General features: G+C 35.9%; 1 protein-coding gene and 1 long non-coding RNA gene across 22 annotated transcripts in view; one reads left to right on the top strand and one right to left on the bottom strand.

Annotated features, from left to right (window-relative positions):
• Nucleotides 1-21,380, top strand: part of LOC144324186 (uncharacterized) — a 364,643-nt gene that overhangs the window by 228,174 nt on the left and 115,089 nt on the right. For 9 of the 20 annotated variants that reach the window (XR_013389617.1, XR_013389613.1, XR_013389622.1 and 6 more), the window contains 2 exons: nt 513-561; nt 18,496-18,583. Coding sequence is in view for 2 of the 20 variants with exons in the window: in XM_077915462.1 (XP_077771588.1) it covers nt 513-561 (49 nt within the window). In the remaining 18 variants the exon portion in view is untranslated. Of the gene's footprint in view, nt 1-512; nt 562-1,422; nt 1,608-17,373; nt 17,472-18,495; nt 18,584-21,380 lie in introns of those variants that run through there. The other 11 variants (XR_013389628.1, XR_013389627.1, XR_013389620.1 and 8 more) reach the window with 4 other exon arrangements.
• Nucleotides 3,652-17,624, bottom strand: LOC144324189 (uncharacterized). Of its 2 annotated transcripts, XR_013389635.1 has the most exons (3): nt 17,227-17,624; nt 15,265-15,310; nt 3,652-4,119 (listed from the first exon to the last, which is right to left on the bottom strand). It is a non-coding gene; the product is annotated as an uncharacterized LOC144324189 (long non-coding RNA). The 2 variants fall into 2 exon arrangements; XR_013389636.1 differs by lacking the exon at nt 15,265-15,310.

Here is a 21,380-nt window from a genome sequence, read left to right as displayed (position 1 = left end):
CTAAAAATTAGTGATAGAATAATTCATAAGAAAATCATAACATTTAACACTTTTGAGTCATGCAAATTAATACAATAAATTTCAAGCTATATGTATGTTTTTGATGCAAAGTAATAGGACAAGAGGATGAAGAATGATTTTCAAGCTTAAAATATATTAGATTGGAAAAAAATCTGTGGATTAAGTGCAAAAGAAATATGTGTTGGAGAGGAAAAATGTAAAATATCTGACAATTGAAACATTTTGTTCATATATATTTAAATCAATAATAGTAGGCTTCAAAAACTATGGTAGTTTTATAACCAAGATACTTAAAAAATATTGATACAATATTCTTTTTCAAATTATATATCCCTTCAATCTATATACATTTTTAATAAAACATTTTGAGTCATTTAAAATATATGTGGGTACATACATTTTCAAAATTATTTTAAAAGATATTCAAACAAAAAGGTTTCGGATGTTTAAAACCCTGAGTAACATGACTTCCCCAAAAAATCTGTTCACAGACCAACCAAGTCATTTGTCCGAGGAAGCCACACAATTTGAAGATGATTGGTGAGTTGACTTGCGCTGAGTGAAAACAAATCTCAATCCCATTTCCTTTTGCTAGACAGCACTTAAGTTCCAGAGGTCCAAATACATGCAGATTCCTCTAAACCCTCTGGAATGATTTGAGACTAATAACAGAGGAGATTTCTGCAGGTTTCTCTATTGTTCGTGAGTTTGATGGCTTCTAAAAGTCAGGTGTCAAAGGAATCAAATAGGGACCTCCAATTGAATGGATTTATCTTGACAGTCAGTAGATTTTTTTTTTTTTCTTACTGAGGTATGTTTAGTAGGGATAGAGTCATTTGGGACCCCAGTTCATTTTTTCCAGACCTCACTGAAACTACATAGAACTTAGTGTAAGAATGAAAAAAGGCTTGCATTCTCTCATTTGGAGGAAATGCTGTGGCTTAATCACCATTTTATTAGATTATGGCCTATAGTACTCTTAATCCAAAGTGATAATAAGTAGAGTTTTACATAATTGCCATATAAATCAGATTTATTGGGTCATACTCAAGAATAAAGTTGAAAAAATCTATAGAAATTTATCAATTTTTATTAAGGAATGTGAATATGTAAAATTAATCTCTATTATCATTGCCATGACTTATTTTTATATCCATAATCCTTCAATAAAAATAATTCTTAGCATGAAGATTAAGAAATCAAATAAGAAAGCTTGAGCTATAGTAAAACATGTGTATGTTAAATAAAGAAAAGTGTATTTCAGACTTTAAATGGATTAAACACAATTTTTCTGTATTGGTATTTGGTTTAAGTATCCTGGGAAGCTTATTAAAACCAGAAAAAAATCGGGCATTTAGGTGGCTCAATCAGTTAAGCATCCAACTCTTGATTTTGGCCCAGGTCATAATTTCAAAGTCATGAGATGGAGCCCTGAGGCCTGCATCAGTCTCCCGAGCTCAGTATGGAGTCTGCTTGTCTTTTTCCTTGTGTTCTCCCCATACTTGCTCTTTCATTCTCTCTCAAATAAATAAATAAACAAAATCTTAAAAACACACACACACACACCAACAGAAAAAAATCTTTTAAAGGGAGAGCTTAACCTTAAAAAAAAAGAAAGAAAAGAAAGAAAAGAAAAGAAAAGAAGAAAAAAGAAAAGAAAAAAAAGAAAAGAAAAGAAAAGAAAGAAAAGAAAAGAAACGAAACGAAAAGAAAAGAAAAGAAAAGAAAAGAAAAGAAAAGAAAAGAAAAGAAAAGAAAGAAGAGCTTTAACACAATTTAGGTTAAATGCAAGTCTCCAATGCAGCTTAGATTACTCCAGGCCAATAGTGACATGAAGCTAATAGAGGCAAATCTTCATAAGGAGGATGGAAATATACGTGATATAGATTAGATAGATTCATAAATACATAGAGATAAGTATGTATACATACAATTAATATGTAAAGTATACAGTGCTGAGCAATGAATGGGATGTCAGGGGACCCAAATAAGTCAGAACCGAGATTTCATTACAAAATATGACATCTGCCCGTATTATTTCCAACTTTCCCACCCCTCCACACACCATGTGAACTACTGATACTCCCTTGAAAAGAATCTTAGTCATGTCTGAAGATACAGGGATTTGGAGTGAAACATTTATTTTTGATAAGAGGCAGAAAGGATTCCCTGAGAGAGGATTTGTCCCAATATTACAAGGAAATTGCAATAAAGTGAAACATTGACAACATATTTAATGGTAACTCTTTCTTGATGTGTTCCAACTTTGATATCCTGGTGATAAACATGCATTTGGGAGTGAAAGAATTATAATAAAATTAGGGAATTTTGGACCTTAGGAGCTAAGCACAGGTGATGGGCTAAATGAGCCTAATGTAGAGAGTGAGAACTGCATCTATAGTCAGTTCTTCCAAAAAGTGGGGAGCACCAGAACTCCGGCCTGGGAAGGATGGGAGGGGTCATGAGAGAATGAGATATGGGTTGGATATATGAATGACAGTGCCACAAAAATATGACGGGGGGGGGCACCTGGATGGCTCAGTTGGTTAAGTGTCTGACTCTTGATTTCAGCTCAGGTCATGATCTCAGGGTTCCACAATGGGCATGGAGCCTGCTTGGGATTCTCTCTTTCTCTATCTCCCTCTTCCCCTCCCCTCCCACATCTGCTATCTGTCTCTCAAATAAATTAATTAATTTGTAAAAAGACGAAAATGTTTTTTAATAGTGGAAGACAGTGAATGACATTGGGACCAGAAAAAATTCCAGAGATGAATTAAAGAAGCTGAAGATATTCCCAGGCATATTAAGGGAAGAACCTTCCAAAGAGAGTATATGACGTACTTTCATCTTTGAGGTCGTCATTAATAGAACTAACAAAACAAAACAAAAACATATAAATGTTTATGTGACCTTTTTTGCTAACTGATTAGCCTTGTAATTTTTACACTTTACCATCACAGTAATGAGGAAAGGTCGGATAAAATCATTATTATGAATAAATGCAGTGAATTACAAAATTTCATATGTATTATTCACATTGTTCAGAGTAACCTAGATGTTTCACAAATTTAGAACCAACACTGGATAGGGAGAATGAAAGTTACCTCATTTTGGTGGCTATAGAGGAAAATAAAGACAACTTTCTGTATATTTCTAATAATATTAAAAGATACTCAAAAATATTTAAAAATGGTGAAAGAAAAAGGTAATTGATAATAACATATACTGAGCAGCCATGTGGATGACTACCAAGGTTCTGAAAGACTGTCCTTCAGACACCATAATTCAGTAATGCCACATAGCTATGTTGTATCTGTGATGTGTCTGGCAAGATGCTGCACTGGCCATACAGTGCCAAATAAAACTCACAATCTCTGCCCTTGTGGGGTTTCTATCTTAGTATGCTTGAGAATACCTTGGAGGAATGATACCAATGCATCTTCAATGAAATAAATTACAACACTATGAAATCCAATAAAATAAATTAAACATGTATCCAAACTAAAGGTGGGGATTATGTTTTGAAAAGATATCTTATCCACAACTGTTTATATTTTATCAGTTGTGAAAAATTGATAATCCTTTTGGGTTTTAGTGGTTACCACAGGAACAATAGAATCAAAGTAAGGCTTTGTTTTTTTATTGTTTTATTTATAAAACATAATTTATGATGTTATAATATTATAAAACATTATTTATTTATAAAACATAATAATGTTTTATTATTTTGTTTTTTTTATCCCACAATTCCCAAGTTAGGGCTCTTTTTAAAAACTAGGTACATGGTCTATGCTTTAGGCTTAAGCAGACTACTCTCTCCTCCCAACTCAAATTCGAATTGTAGGAATCCTATTTTCAAGGATTGGAGGAGCCTGGGAGAGAATGTATCCCAGTGGTAAAAAGGGATAGGTATGAAAACTCAGAACCATTAGTATATTTAGTGGTGACTCTTTTTTACTATTGGGCATTCTGATATATAGAGAAAAAATGTAGATCCGGTCCAAATTAGCCAATCAATTAAGCTCAAAATAAATAGGAAAATGCAAAACCTGACTGTGTTCCAAGCAGTATGTAGACGATGCCATGGTGGAGTGTCTCCTGTAAGGAATAGTAATCTCATTAAACATGAAAATATGACTCAATGAATGTCCTGAACCTTGTTTAATAAAACAAGCTGCTAATCTCTCCTTTGGGACTAGAGTTGTTCTAAAGTAGTGGGATGAGAATCCAGAAGCCTGAAGTGGGGGAAAGAGAATCCCCAGCCCCATAAACCATTACATGACAAGTACAATAGTTGTTCCCATCTTGAGACCCAAATAATCTGGAGGGTTTTTAAAGAAATGCAGATGCCCAAAGCACACCCAAGCAGTACAGAATCAAAAAATCAAGAAATGAGAACTATCCATATATTGTCATATAGCTCATGGGTGGGGTATGGGTTCTGCTGCTACATTCAGGTTTGCAAATCACTACTCTAGAGAGTTTGTGAAAAATTAGTCCTGCTTTCAAATATCCTTAGTAACTTGACCCATAGGAGGAAAACTGAGTAAGGTTACCCACTCTCCTGTAAACCCTTGAGAGGCAAAGGAGGGACAGGTCAGCAGATGCCTAAAGCTTAGGTAACCTGAATAGTCCAGGCCCTGGATTATTCAACAGCAGTTGCTGTTTCCACCACTCCTCTGTTTTACACATTCATCCATGTTTTGAGGGAGTTAAGAACCAAGCTACACAAAGCAGAGGCCAAAAAAGAAATCTTTCGTTTTACTAGCAGTACTCTACCCAATTGTAAGATTTAGTATCCTTAGAAATAACCAGGCTTCTAAGACTAATTGTCTCCATCTGCTGACTTCACTCCCTCAGCTTTTATTCATGTTTATTGTTAAAATATTTTAATTAATGCACATATCCTTATGTATTAATTTTATTTCATTTTTCTTTTAAAGATTCTATTCATTTATTCATGAGAGACACAGAGGGAGAGGGAGACACATAGGCAGAAGCAGGCTCCCTGCAGGGAGCCCGCTATGGGACTCCATCCCAGGACCCTGGGATCACACCCTGAGCCAAAGGCAGACGCTCAACTGCTGAGCCACCCAGGCATCCCATATGTATTGATTTTAAGTCAAATCTATTCTTCATAGTGTGGTTTTATTAATTTAAAACCATACCATGTAATCATGCTCTAAGTCCTTTATTTTATAAATCAGTTAACAAAACCAACCTTATTAAATGATACTATCTAACATGTACCTTGTTTTAACAGAAGAAAAACCAAACTTGAACTTAGGGAATCGAGGACTTGCCCCCAATTTATTTTCCCCTCCCAAGACATAAACACAGGAGGGCCATCTTATGCCTCCTGTTCAAAGCTTTCTCATGTGCAAAATGAACATCATATATACACCAATTTGCTTCTTGGGATTGTGTTAAATTATAAATTAATTTGAATATAATATAAATCACAATATAATTATTAACTACTTGGTCATTATCATTTAAAGTAAGGAGGCTCAAGTGTGACATGAGCTTGAAAAAAATTTGGGACTCATAACTCGGTGAAGGAGTGAGTGAAAATATGTCAAGACGAAGGTACAGAGGATTTGTACACTTCAGAGTGTGGTAGTAATTTTGACAACACCCTCTTCCATGACTTGTGTGTTCTTTATGTTCCTACTGTACCTTCACAGGTATCTATTTTACAATTAGAGCAAATCTATCTACCAAGGTTATAAGTTCCTCTCATGCTGGGCCTGGGAGTGAGAGCAGTAGAGCAGGAGTATTTCTTGTTCAGAGGTTGCCAAGTCTCTCCCTTTCACTCTCAAGATCTTTCTTTGTCTTCCTCTTGAAAGCTAAGAAAGCAAACATCACTCTTTTCTTTCATCCTGCAGGCACAGCTTTTCCTTTCAGTTGTGATAGGAATGCCTTCCTAAAAACAAAATCCCAACTTGTACACTGTTTTTTATTCCCATTCCATTAAAAGCCAGTGGTCAGAAATTAGTAGATTTTACATATATTAGAACACAATATCTTAATTTAATGTTTTTCAATTAATTGATTGCATTTTTAAGGGAATTGTTTAATAATTAAAATTGGTACTTATTGCTCTTGACGTAGCAGATTATGCTTTCAAATCTTCTGACCTTGTCTCATTTTCTTATTTTCCTGTATACCATTTTCCTGTTCATGCAAAATTGTCTTCCCATTTAGCCTTGAAAGCTTCTAAGTCACTTGAATCTTAGCTGTCTCTTTTCATTTTCCTCTTTTTTTAACTCTATCTTTTGGTTTGGATATTATAGATTTTATTTTTAGTAATTAAAATTTCAGCATACACATTTAACTGTATATATTTCTGGCATAATCCAAAGATTTCACCAAGAACCTTATGCTTAACTACCCTTAAAATACTTCCTCTGCCATCTTGCAAATCATTTTCATCTGGAAATTTAGTTCCAGCACTTTAAAAGACATCAACAAAGTGAGCCACACATTACAGTCAATAATAAGCAAATATTTTGCTGATTAACTTGCTCTCCATTGCTTCTTATATTTCTTTTCCATGGATTTAATTTTAATGCTGGACGTATCCTTGAACAGTCCTTTCAAGCTCACGGAACTACCTCACATTCAAATTTTAATGGATTCCCATCTGGTTTCCATACCTACCACTGGTGATGCCAACGTCTCCCTTGATCCTCCACAGCAAGTCCTGATGATTCTATGTGTAAGTCTTATCTTCAATCTGCTCACTTATTTCCTTTTCCACTGTCACCTTCCTCACCTATCAACTATGGCTCTAGGGAGTATTTCTTAAGGGAGTGTCCCACTTCCTCTTGCCCTCAGAAAGTCCATTGTCACTCAGCAGCCAGTATGAGTTTTTCAAAAATATAAATTGGATCTTGTTGTACTTTTGTTAAAGTGGGTTAATTATTATCACTTTTGAGAGAATTGTAAGATCCTTAACGCCGCCAATAAGGGCTTGTTTACTCCTTTACTGGGGTTTTTAACATGCTTTCTTCTCTATCGAAAATGTTTCCACCCTTCTTGGCCTTACTAACTGCTACACTTCAGTGATCAGGTTACACTACTAAATGACTTTTTCTCATTCGGTTATTTATTCATCATTTGACAAGTATTTCCTACCTTTCTACTATTTATAAGGCCTTGTCCTAGGCACTGAGATAAGGAGCAGTGGCCAAACAAAAAGAGAAAGGAAAGAAAAGAATGAATGTATGTATATCTTTATCAATATACATTAAGTACTGTGAAGTAATTTTTTAATAATAAATTTATTTTTTATTGGTGTTCAATTTGTCAACACACAGAATAACACCCAGTGCTCATCCTGTCAAGTGCCCCCCTCAGTGCCCGTCACCCATTCACCCCCACCCCCCGCCCTCCTCCCCTTCCACCGCCCCTTGTTCGTTTCCCAGAGTTAGGAGTCTTCATGTTCTGTCTCCCTTTCTGATATCTCCTACCCATTTCTTCTCCCTTCCCTTCTATTCCCTTTCACTATTATTTATATTCCCCAAGTGAATGAGACCATATAATGTTTGTCCTTCTCCGATTGACTTACCTCACTCAGCATAATACCCTCCAGTTCCATCCACGTGGAAGCAAATGGTGGGAATTTGTCATTTCTAATGGCTGAGTAATATTCCACAATAGCCAAACTGTGGAAGGAGCCTGTGAAGTAATTTTTAAGAGAAGCCTTGTCTCATACAATCAAAATTGGATTTTCCCCAATATCTTGCTAACAACCTGATTTATATTTATTTTTGAAGACTTTGTAAGGATATATAATAGTGCATTTATTGTGCGATTTTTTGCTTAGTGGATGTTTTGACTATACTATAAATCCCATGTGAATATGCTCCTGTTAGTTCTGTTCTATCTTTGGCGCATAAGAGATGTTTGCTGAAAACTGGCTAATATTGGCTTTTAACATTTATCTTTATTAATTGTATTCTGAATGCTCACAGGAGATATTCTGGGTTAGAGAGAGATTTCCTATTGCCTTAGAGTAAATAGTAAATGCACTGACTCCCTTCCATAACTTTAGGCAATAAGATGAAAGTGGATAGGATTTTTTCCTACTTAACTAGTCCAAAACTCCTTAGATGAGAGACAAACTAAAAAGGCTTTTTCTCTGCTTATAAGAGATGGGGACAGTTCTCCCTCCCCTGTCCCCCCATTAAAGGGTCTTCTTTGAAAAAGCCTCTAATCCTTCAGTATGTAAATAAAAATCTGTCTTGAGAGCCAGACAGTCCCGTGTGTCAGGGGCTTTCTTACTTCTAAAATGTCAGGACCTGGGGAGATAATGCTCCAGTCTTCTTTGCACTCTATAGCCTTACTTAGGAATCTACTCCAGGCTGTAAACATTGGCCTTCTTAAGGGAAATATGAGAAGTTTGTTATCCTTTTGAGATGAGAATCATTTACTAGACAAATAGCCCCAGATCTAGTTCCCCTGGCATGTGAAGAGGAAAATATTTCCATGTCTCAAGATGATGATTTTTTACATAAACACTGAGAATCCAGGGATGTTTTATTGCCCTCAAACTGAATAAATGAACCAAAGTAGGAGAGTCTTACACGGGGTTACTTTGTAGATGGAGACTTACTTCAACAATTTCACCTATGTTTTTGTGAAGAAACAGTCCTCCATGATCTTTCATACTCCGATAAGTCTTAATAGGTATACCAAGAATGCAAGGCCTTGACAGCATTTTACCTGGGCCATTTTTCAGCGTTGTGTTTACAGCAAGCAACCTTGAGGTATGAGGTAATGTCATCCTTTAGGACAAATAGCAGGCTTGCTTACTGTTTGCTTTTAAGTTGGTAAATTCTTTGTGCTCAGTATTTTTCTCCTGTAATGCAACTCACTGCAGGTATAGCATCTATCAGGGCTCTCTGCATTGGCTCCATTGGACTGATGAAAAAGGAAAACCAATGCAAAATTGGTGTTCATGCTGCTATGAGTAATAAAGTCCTTTACCTCCTACCCAGGAGTCTCATGTCTTCTACTAGCATCCATGAAACAGTAGCAATAGGCTATTAGGTCATAAGGATGGTGAACTCCAAACAGAGCCTGACCATTTCCTTTATAGTCCAGTTCAGATGTAACAGGAGGTCAGAAATGATTGTTTAACAATATCTTGGATGTTCATTATTCTGTTGTTGGTCTTACCCAGAGATCATTCAAATTAGTCCCAGAGAGGGCAGCAGGTGCAGCTGATACTCTATATTGTGATATCCACCTCTAGGAAATATTTGCCTTCATAGTTAGTTCCTGCAGTAGCTGTCAAACCAATTCTACTGATCATTTAGAAGGGTCATTGAAGTCACCAAATTGTATTTCTAGCAGAGATCTATCAGAATGCTTTTCCTGAAATTCTCAGAATTTCCCAAATATAGCATGCCTTTTATTTTCCCTGAGATTTTGTACATTTGTTTCTCTTGGCTTTGTTCTCATCATTTTTAGCCAATTTGAGTATTATACTCATTGTTTACAATGCCCTTACAAAGGCCAAATTGGTTCTTCCTTCTTAGTCTGCCTATGCAGTTAGTATATAGTGCTACTACATACTGGTTAAGCTTAAAATATGTATTTCATGACTGAGAAAGATGACAGTTTATTGAATTACACCAAAATAAACACTTAGAAAACTCTGAAAAATCTATTTATACTCATTGGAATATTATCTACTATATACACAGTTTTTTAAAAAAATTTTTATTGGAGTTCAATTTGCCAACATATAGCATAACACCCAGTGCTCATCCCATCAAGTGCCCACCTCAGTGCCCGTCACCCAGTCACCCCCACCCCCCACTCACCTCCCTTTCCACCACCCCTTGTTCGTTTCCCAGAGTTAGCAGTCTCTCATGTTCTGTCTCCCTCTCTGATATTTCCCACTCATTTTCTCTCCTTTCCCCTTTATTCCTTTCACTATTTTTTATATTCCCCAAATAAATGAGACCATATAATGTTTGTCCTTCTCTGATTGACTTATTTCACTCAGCATAATACCCTCCAGGTCCATCCACGTCGAAGCAAATGGTGGGTATTTGCCGTTTCTAATGGCTGAGTAATATTCATTGTATACAGAGACCACATCTTCTTTATCCATTCATCTTTCGACGGACACCAAGGCTCCTTCCACAGTTTGGCTATTGTGGACATTGCTGCTAGAAACACAATTTACACATTGAAAGTGCAGTTACTGCTGAGTGTCGGAAAATAAGCAATTGATTTCTATTTCCTTCATCTTCTTTTACAAGTTAACTTTCTATCAGTTGAATCATTTTCTGTTAGGCCATAGAGTTGGCTGACACAGACTCATTGTGAGAAGGATAGGGAAAGGTTAAATGAATCTGGTATACTACTCACTTTACAACTATTTTTTTTTATTATTCTTAAAGCATGTTCTTATGTGAGTTTATATTAAATCATATATTATAAAATTGGTTCTGATATTTAACTGCTGCTGAGGCCACAAAAAATAAAAAAAAAAGTGAGGACAAAAGAATTGAGAGTTGAGAAAGATGATAATAATTTACAAAGAACAAATTATTTAAAGTTGTATTTTCCTTTCAATGCTTTATTCTCTGATCAGTTTCTAGCTTCTTTACCAATAAAAGGAAATGGGAATAAAGGATATTTCATTACTATAGAAAAAAACATGAACATTTGATGGCTTAGTTGAAAAGACAAAACACTAAGTGAAACTTATATCTATCACCAGGTTTATTAACCTAAATATTTGAAGCTAGTTAGGTGATTTCTTTTCAATTCATTAGCTAATGAAATATTTCATTCAATCATTTTTCATATCCTACATTTGAAGGCTTAATTCTAGTAAAAAAATTATATAATGTGTTAAGTATAAGTAATCAATGTGATTATGTATGAACCTCTGTGAATATAAAATTTAATTCTCTAATGTTGTCATGGTATTATCATTTGATTTAAAAGAATGGCAGTAGTTTTAAAGAAGGTATGTTGCCATTAAGTAGGTAAATAGTTCAGGTTTATTGTTTTTTTGGGTTTTTTTAGAGAGGGTGAGAGACTGAGAGAGCTCGCAGGCATGCGCACACGCACACACACATAAACACACACACAGATATTGGGGGGAAGCAGAAGAACAGGGAGAGAGAGAATCCTAAGTAGGCTCCATGCCCACCCAGCAAGGAGCCTGATGCTGGCTCGATCTCACAACCCTGAGATCATGACCTGAGCTGAAATCAAGAGTTGGACATTTAACCAACTGAGCCTCCCAGGTGTCACAATGAGTAATTCAGTTTTTAAGAGAGTGTTATCTGCCTAAAAAGGTAAAGAAAAATTTCTTCTAAATAATGACAATTATTCTGGTAGCAGTCAACAACTTCATTCAGCTATCCATTTAAATGATAAGGTTAAGCTATTCAGCGGCAGAACTCAGTAAAGAGCTAAATTTTTTTTCTTTAAGATTTTATTTATTTATTCATGAGAGCCACAGAGAGAGAGGCAGAGACATAGGCAGAGGGAGAAGCAGGCTTCCTGCAGGGAGTCTGATGCCTGACTCGATCCCAGGACCCCAGGATCACACCCTGAGCCACAGGCAGATGCTTAATCGCTAAGCCACCCAGGAGTCCCCAAAAGAGCTAAATTTTGGTTAGTTATGTTTGGAGGTGCTTATTACAGTATTTTAAGTAATTAACTAGATAAAAATGTATCATATATAGACAAAGGTAAGAGTGTGTCATAAATAATTATAATTCATCACAAATGAGGTCTAAGGAAGAATCAGAAGGGACAGTAACATATCATTTATACATTGTCATGGAGGAAAATATTCTTAAAATTATGTATTTTAGATAGCTTACTCATTGAAATACCTAAGTTAGTATTTAAACATTTGACAATATCTCCTCAAAAATATATTATACACTTCTAAATAGAAGATAGCGACTAAAATGGAATGTTCTCTTGACAAAGGATTTATATTATGACGATCAAATATTATGTCATCTACAAAGTAGCCATTGTTTTTTTTAAAGTAGCCATTGTTATTAGCCTATTAGTCTTCATTAACTTTCCTAATTCTAATTTCCTGTATCTAATATGGTGTAGACTGAGAAACCAGAAAATCCAAAATTCAAACTTTACTGAAAACAATTTGACAATACTACTATATGTAATTTGATATCTATATGTATAAATATGTGGATGTAAACATAGTTATATTCTCAAAACTCACAAATAAGTATTCATAAAAAACAAGTTTGAAGGCCACTATCCTACAAGATGAAAAAATCATTTCTAAGTATGTCACAAACACCAGTGATCTGTCGTCAATACATTGCTTCAAGTCCTCCTACTGTTCAACTACCCCTGCGTTCTATGCCCAAGCCTTGTCAAAGGGCTACTCTATATTCCCTATTTATTCCCAGTGCTCCAAAAGAGTTGTGGGTGGTAAATCATTTCCTCCTCTTTGTTTCCTCTACTACAGACTAAGATGATTTCTAAATTCCCTTGTCTCTTTGAGATACGGAATCTGAATCTTTTGTTAAAGACTCCTTGACCCTGTCTTCCATACAGACTAATACCATGTAAAATCCAATAATAAACAATGTCAGACTAGATAATTGAGATAATAATAGGGATGGATGTTAGTCTGGTCACATAATTTTATCTTAATAACAAGTTATGCTCACTTTGTGTGTATAATTATGTCCTTATGGCTGGTTGAAATTTAGAATTAGTGTTTCATAATTAGTGAAAGAAGTGTAGGAGTTGAAAAAATCATGGTAAAAAACACCTGAAGTAAATAATTTAATAGTCTAAATAAGGTTATTGACTGGTTTCCACGTGTCTACTTCTAAAGGAACATTAGTTTTCCCTATTCCTGGTCTCTCCCAGGAAGGATTGCTCCTACAGCTCTTCATGGTCCCCTGTCCCTTAATCCAATTTGTCCTTAGGGAGTTGCAATGAATATCCTGATTTGTAAATTTGAAAGAACAAACTGGGAATGATATGGACATATCCAGATCCACCTTTCACTAGTTGTATTACTTCAGCAGAGGTGGCTCTTCCCATTGGGTACGGCCCTCAGTCAGTGCCCAGCTAGCAGGCCACATGATTACATATTCTATGTTAGCTTCTACCAAAAATGGAGATGATACTTTGGTCTCCAATCTGGCTTATTCTTTGTTTTCTTTGTTTATTTCTGTTTCTAGTCATTGAAAAATTCTTCAGAGGCTTCAACCATCACTAATCAGTTTTTTTTCAAGTTTTTATTTACATTCTAGTTAATTAACGTACAATGGAAAATTGTTTTAAGAAGTAGAATTTAGTGATTCATCACTTACATACAACATCCAGTGCTTTTCACAAGCAGTGCTCTCCTTAATACTCCTCACCCATTTAGTTCATTCTCCCCCAGCAACCCTTAGCTTGTAAAAGTCTGTTTTTTTATTTGCTTCTCTTTTCCACCCCCACGTTCATTTATTTTGTTTTTTAAATTCCACATATGAATGAAATCATATGGTATTTGCCTTCCTCTGACTTATTTTGCTTAGCATAATACTCTCTACCTCCATCCACATAGTTGCAAATGGCAAATTTCACTCTTTTTTAGGGCTGAGTAATATTCCATTTTATACACACACACACACACACACACACACACACCACTTTCCTTATCCATTCATCAGTCAATGGACATTTGGACTCTCTCCATAGTTTGGTTATTGTTGATAAAGTTGCTGTAAATTTCATAGTGCATGTATCCCTTTGAATCAGTATTTTTGTATCTTTTGGGTAAACACCTAGTGGTACAATTGCTGGATCATAGGGTAGCTCTATTTTTAACTTTTTAAACAACCTCCATACTTTTTTCCAGAGTGACTGTACCAGTTTGAATTCCCACCAACAGTATAAGAGGGTTCCCCTTTCTCCACATCCTTGTCAACACCTGTTTTTGTGCGAGGTGATACCACACTGTAATTTTTATTTGTATTTCTCTGAGGATGAATGATATTAAGCATCTTCTCATGTGTTTGTTAACCATCTATATGTCTTCTTTGGAAAAATGTCTACCCATATATCCTGCCCATTTTTAACTGGATTATTTATTTTTTGAGTGTTGAGTTTTATAAGTTCTTTATATGTTTTAGATATTAATCTTTTATTAGATATGTCATCTGCAAATATCTTCTTTCATTCCATACATGCCTTTTAGTTTTCCTGATTATTTCCTTAGATGTTGAGAAGCCTTTTATTTTGATGAAGTCCCAATAGTTGATTTTTATTTCACTTACCTCAGGAGACATACCTAGTAAGAAGTTGCTATGGCCGATGTCAAAGAGGTTATGGCTTGTGTTCTCCTCTGGGATTTTAATGGTTTCCTGTCTCATGTTTAGGTCTTTCATGCATTTTGAATTTATTTTTGCGTATGATGTAGGAAATAGTCCAGTTTCATTCTTTTGCATGTATTTGTCTAGTTTCCCAACACTATTTGTTGAAGAGACTGTCTTTTTCCCATTGAATATTATTTCCTGCTTTGCTGAAGCTTAGTTGACCATATAGTTGTGTGCTCCTTTCTGGGTTTCTCTTCTGTTCCATTGATTTATGTCTGTTTTTATGCCAGTACCATACTGTCTTGATCTCTACAGCTTTGTAATATAACTTGAAGTCCAGAATTATGATGGCCTCCTGCTTTGCTTCTCTTTTTCAAGATTGCTTTGGATATTCAGGGTCTTTTGTGGTTCCATATATATTTTAGGATTCTTTGTCCTAGCTCTGTGAAAAATGTTGGTGGTATTTTGATAGAGATTGCATTAAACGTGTATATTGCTTTGGGTAGTATAGACATTTTAACAATATTTGTTCTTCCAATCCATGAAAACAAAATAAGTTTTTTAAAGATTTCCATTCAGAGATCATGACATTTTTTAAATGATCTTTTGTTTTAAATCAAAATTCAAGAAAACATAAAATTTTAGAAAATTATTTCTACTCTTATTTATAATATTTCATGTTCTGGATTTCTGGGATTTAGCCAAACGATGCACGCATTTTTCTGATGAAAACTTCCATTATTCTTCCTTCCAATCATTTTCCTAAGTGTTGCTTAAACTTTTCTAATTACAAATATTATTTAGTGTACAAATTCTGGAAATCCACATAAATTTTCAGAATCAGAATACTTGGACAAAAGGCCTTGGAATTATTACATTAATAACTACTCCCAGTGACTCTTACCTTTTGCCTAGTGTGGACATCCCTGATTCAACAACGGCACTGGTAACTGAAAGCACAATAAACCTAAGACTGGCAAAAGTCATCATTGCTTGAAATACACTTTGAATATACTAGCTTAACAAAATTAGGTAGATTAGTAAGATTCACAGATCTTTCCAGTACCAGCCATTTAGAGTAGATGTTATTGACCAACCAGAAATAATCTTTCTGTTAACTATGTAGCAGTATACAAAAACCTGAGCAGGAGAACATAGATAATTAATATAGATGTTTATAACTAATCAGAAGCTGCATGCCTTTGTATCCCTAGAGTCTGGATTTTCTGGTGTTCACTACTCCAGTGTATAGATAGCTGACTTCTTTGCCTTTGCTAACCACAAATAACCAACATGGAGACATTCTTTCAGTGTCTGAAAATATATCATGGTGCTTTACACAAATCACAAAATGAGTTTATGTGCATATCTGTCAGACAAGATAGTGAAAAGGAATATAGGGGATCCACTCACAAATAGTTTTGAGTTCCTCCTCAAACTTTCCAGATTTCTGAAGTAAAATATCTCTAACATTTTCATAACTACTACAGCATTTGTGAAACACACACACATGCATGCATACATCTCAGACATCTTGTTTAATAACATTTAATTTCAAATAAACTAACTGCCCACCATTTATAATAATCCAAATATCTATTGTATGGCTAAATTATAAAATACTATAACATCCATACATATAGAAGCTAATATATTCATATCAAAATGTTCTCTTCCTTCCCACACTTTTTCTCGCTCCCCTATCCCTCCACCCCACCTCCCCTTTCTTTCTCTCTTATTTCTTAAAAAAATTTCTTTTTCTTTTTTTTTTAGATTTTATTTATTTATTCATGAGAGACAGAAAGAGAGAGGCAGAGACACAGGCAGAGGGAGAAACAGGTTCCATGCAGGGAGCCTGATGTGGGACTTGATCCCGGGGCTCCAGGATCTCGCTTTGGGCCAAAGGCGGTGCTAAACCACTGAACCACCTGGGCTGCCCTTAAAAATATTTCTAATGTCTCTTCTGTCTTTTCACTTGCAATTCATTTTCTTTCTCTCAGTCCCATATCATTATTTCATTTTGATTAATGCTTACCTTTTCAAATTTTATTTATTATATGAGAGAGAGAGAGCATGCATGAGCATTGGGAGGAGCAGAGGGAGAGGGACAAGCAGATTCCTTGCTGAGCAGATGCAGGGCTGGATTCCAAGACCCTGAGAGCATGCTCTGAGTCAAAATCAAGAGTCTGTTTAACTTAATAAGCCACCCAGGCACACCACCCAGGTTTACCTTCTTTTAACTCTTCCCATTTTTATTTCCAGAAGTCCTTGCAATTTAAATAATGTGCTAAGTTTGAAATAAGTCAGTTAGAGGAAGACACATACCATCTGATTTTACTCATATGTGGAATTTAAGAAACAAAACAGATGAACATAGGGGAAGGGGAAAAAAAGAGAGAGGGAAGCAAAGCATAAGAGACCTTTAACTACAGAGAACAAACTGCGGATTGATGGAGAGAAGGTAGGGAGGGGACCAGGTAAATGGGGAATAGGCACTAAGGAGGGCACTTGTTGTAATGGGCACTGGCTGTTTATATAAGTGATGAATCACTAAATTCTACATCTAAAACCAATTTTACCTTATATGTAAACCAACTAGAATTGAAATAAAAACTTGAAAAAATGTGCTAAGTGTAACTGGACAGTAACTAATATGATTCCCCCTTTAAGATTTAGCTCATTTGCTTTCTTCACAAAGCTTTCTTAAATCATATGTCACAAGAATTCCTCTTATATTTAACAAATAGCACATATTGTATTACCTATTTACTGCTGCATAACAAATTACTCCCAATGTCAATGAGTTAAACAACACATATTTCTTGTTTCATAGTTTTTGTGGGTCAGGAATCCAAGTCTGGCTTACCTGGGTCCTCTGCTTTCAGGGTCTCTCGCAAGCCTGTAATCAACTTCTCAGCCAGGTCCATACTCATCTTAGGTTCTACTGGGGCAAATTCTTCCAAGCTACCTCAGGATTGGTTATTGTCAGGGTTCCATTCTTTGTGGATGGAATGACTAAGAGAATTCAGTTCTTTGCTAGTTGTTGGCTGTAAACTCCCATATATTCTTTGCTACATGGATTGCTTCAGAATGCTAGCTTTCTTCATCAAAGTGAGCAAGCTGAGAAGGCATGAAAGAAAGGGGAGGGAGGGAGAGAGAGAGATGTTGCATAAGAGTGTGACTACCATGTGGCAGGGATCAATTAAAATTTCTTACTCAAGGGGCACCTGGGTGGCTCAGTCTGTTGGGCATCACACTCTTGGTTTCAGCTCCAATCATGATCTTCGGGTCATGGGGTTGAGCCTTGCATCTAGCCCCCTTCCCCACCCCAACAGAGTCTGCTGGGGATTCTCTCCCTCCCCTGTCCCTCTTCCCTGATTGTGCAGGTGTTCTCTCTTTCTCTCTCTCTCTCTCTCTCTCTCTCTCTCAATAAGTGCATAAAAATCATAAAATAAAAACAAAAAGACAACTTTATAACATTCATCCAGAAGGCATTCATTTATAACCTTAGGCTTTGTTGATATCTTTAACTTGTTGTATACATCATCATGTAGCCCTCACTTAATTTTTTTTTCCTATTTTTATTTTTACTTTCCCAGTAGATGGCAAGTTCCTTGATCCTTACTGTCCTCGTTCCTTTAAGATACATTGAAATTGCTGTTTTATTTTATGTAAGTTAGTTAATTCAACTTCCCTGTGTCTCCTTGGAGATAGGGAAGGGACTTAGATAAGACTCTTAATGGCACCACTTTGTGTTCACTTAAATTTCACAGAACATAAAACACTTTTTGCCCATCATCTTTAGACAATGTGCATACAAGCTTGCTAGAGCACTCTACTGCATATTTCAAAATATATAGAATGCTAGTTTTTGTTATTGTTTTTGTTGATTATTTATATTGGAAAAATATAGGTTTCCATCATAGCTAAAGCTAAACCCACTGCCCTTTCAATCATATACCATTAAAACTAAACACAATTTCCAGAGTTACAGTTCTGGATTAAATGATATTGTCAATCCTCAACAAAGTTTTGTGTACTGAATTTCTAGACTATTGTTCTATAAACTGTCAAGATCCTTTTTGAATATCATAACTTGCAGAAATGGTTTGCTAAGACTTTATTTTTTATTTAGATTCCTTGGATTGATCCTCTTATTTTAGCCATCTTCTTCACTAAAGATTATGAGGATGTCTTGGTCTGATTGAAGCCACAAAAATCAAGTAAGTGACAGGATACTTCGATTTAGAAATTTTTTTTCTAAAATTTAGAAATTTTCTTCTACTGTATCATCATAAAACATAAAAGTATTTTTTCGTGTCTTTTCCAGAAAATAACAATTTTTGCTCAGGAAAGATGTATATGATACATTTTTTCACATCCCTGCTAACACTAAGCATTATGTGATTGACACACAACTGTGAAAAATCACAATCTAGTGATTTTTCAAATGCAATTGTAGATTTAATTTGCATTTCCATGACTCATAGAGTAGTTGAGCACCTCCTCATATGTATATTTACTTGTCTGATGACTGTATTTTCATATATTTTGCCCTTTTTTTCATTGTATTTCTTATCAAATTTTAAGATTTCACACATGTGGCAAATATTTTGTCAGTTTTCTGTTTATTGCAGCATCTGTTCTGCACACTTTTTTTTTTATTTTAAATTGTTATTATTTGGAGTTCAATTTGCCAACATATAGCATAACACCCGGTGCTCATCCCATCAAGTGCCCCCCTCAGTGCCTGTCACCCAGTCACCCCCACTCTCCGCCCACCTCCCTTTCCACCACCCCTTGTTCGTTTCCCAGAGTTAGGAGTCTTTATGTTCTGTCTCCCTTTCTGATATTTCCCACTCATTTAACTTCCCTTCCCCTTCATTCCCTTTCACTAAGTTTTATATTCCCCAAATGAATGAGACCATATAATGTTTGTCCTTCTCCGATTGACTTACTTCACTCAGCATAATACCTTCCAGTTCCATCCACGTCGAAGCAAATGGTGGGTATTTGTTATTTCTAATGGCTGAGTAATATTCCATTGTTTACATAAACCACATCTTCTTTATCCATTCATCTTTCGATGGACACCGAGGCTACTTCCACAGTTCGGCTATTGTGGACATTCCTGCTATAAACATTGGGGTGCAGGTGTCCCGGCGTTTCACTGCATCTGTATCTTTGGGGTAAATCCCCAACAGTGCAATTGCTGGGTCATAGGGCAGGTCTATTTTTAACTCTTTGAGGAACCTCCACACAGTTTTCCAGAGTGGCTGCACCAGTTCACATTCCCACCAACAGTGCAAGAGGGTTCCCCTAACTCCACATCCTCTCCAAAATTTGTTGTTTCCTGCTTTGTTAATTTTCCCCATTCTCACTGGTGTGAGGTGGTATCTCATGGTGGTTTTGATTTGTATTTCCCTGATGGCCAGTGATGCGGAGCATTTTCTCATATGCTTGTTGGCCATGTCTATGTTTTCCTCTGTGAGGTTTCTCTTCATGTCTTTTTCTCATTTCATGATTGGATTGTTTGTTTCTTTGGTGTTGAGTTTAACAAGTTCTTTATAGATCTTGGAAACTAGCCCTTTATCTGATACGTCATTTGAAATATCTTCTCCCATTCTGTAGGTTGTCTTTTAGTTTTATTGACTGTTTCTTTAGCTGCGCAGAAGCTTATCTTGATGAAGTCCAAATAGTTCATTTTTGCTTTTGTTTCTCTTGCCTTCATGGATGTATCTTGCAAGAAGTTGTTGTGGCCAAGTTCAAAAAGGGTGTTGCCTGTGTTCTCCTCTAGGATTTTGATGGAATCTTGTCTCACATTTAGATCTTTCATCCATTTTGAGTTTATCTTTGTGTCTGGTGTAAGAGAATGGTCCAGTTTCATTCTTCTGCATGTGGATGTCCAATTTTCCCAGCACCATTTATTGAAGAGACAGCCTTTTTTCCAGTGGATAGTTTTTCCTGCTTTGTCGAATATTAGTTGAGCATAAAGTTGAGGGTCCACTTCTGGGTTCTCTATTCTGTTCCATTGATCTATGTGTCTGTTTTTGTGCCAGCACCACACTGTCTTGATGACCACAGCTTTGTAGTACAACCTGAAATCCAGCATTGTGATGCCCCCAGATATGGTTTTCTTTTTTAAAATTCCCCTGGCTATTCGGGGTCTTTTCTGATTCCACACAAATCTTAAGATGATTTGTTACAACTCTCTGAAGAAAGTCCATGGTATTTTGATACAGATTGCATTAAATGTGTAAATTGCCCTGGGTAACATTGACATTTTCAAAATATTCATTCTTCCAATCCATGAGCATGGAATATTTTTCCATCTCTTTGTGTCTTCCTCAATTTCTTTCAGAAGTGTTCTGTAGTGTTTAGGGTATAGATCCTTTACCTCTTTGGTTAGGTTTATTCCTAGGTATCTTATGCTTTTGGGTGCAATTGTAAATGGGGTTGACTCCTTAATTTCTCTTTCTTCAGTCTCATTGTTAGTGTATAGAAATGCCACTGATTTCTGGGCATTGATTTTGTATCCTGCCACATGCTGAATTGCTGTATGAGTTCTAGCAATCCTGGGGTGGAGTCTTTTGGGTTTTCTATGTACAGTATCATGTCATCTGCGAAGAGGGAGAGTTTGACTTCTTCTTTGCCAATTTGAATGCCTTTTATTTCTTTTTGTTGCCTGATTGCTGAGGCTAGGACTTCTAGTACCATGTTGAATAGCAGTGCTAAGAGTGGACATCCCTGTCTTGTTCCTGATCTTAGGGGAAAGGCTCCCAGTGTTTCCCCATTGAGAATATTTGCTGTGGGCTTTTTGTAGATGGCTTTTAAGATACTGAGGAATATTCCCTTTATCCCTACACTCTGAAGAGTATTGATCAGGAATGGATGTTGTATTTTGTCAAATGCTTTCTCTGCATTTATTGAGAGGATCATATGGTTCTTGTTCTTTCTCTTGCTGATATGATCAATCACATTGATTGCTTTACGAGTGTTGAACCAGCCTGGCAACTCTGG

The sequence above is a fragment of the Canis aureus genome, chromosome 11 (genome assembly GCF_053574225.1).
Source record: "Canis aureus isolate CA01 chromosome 11, VMU_Caureus_v.1.0, whole genome shotgun sequence".
Taxonomy (NCBI): Eukaryota; Metazoa; Chordata; class Mammalia; order Carnivora; family Canidae; genus Canis; species Canis aureus.
Note: the sequence above shows the minus strand (reverse complement) of the source record. Positions and strands in the feature narration are given on the sequence as shown.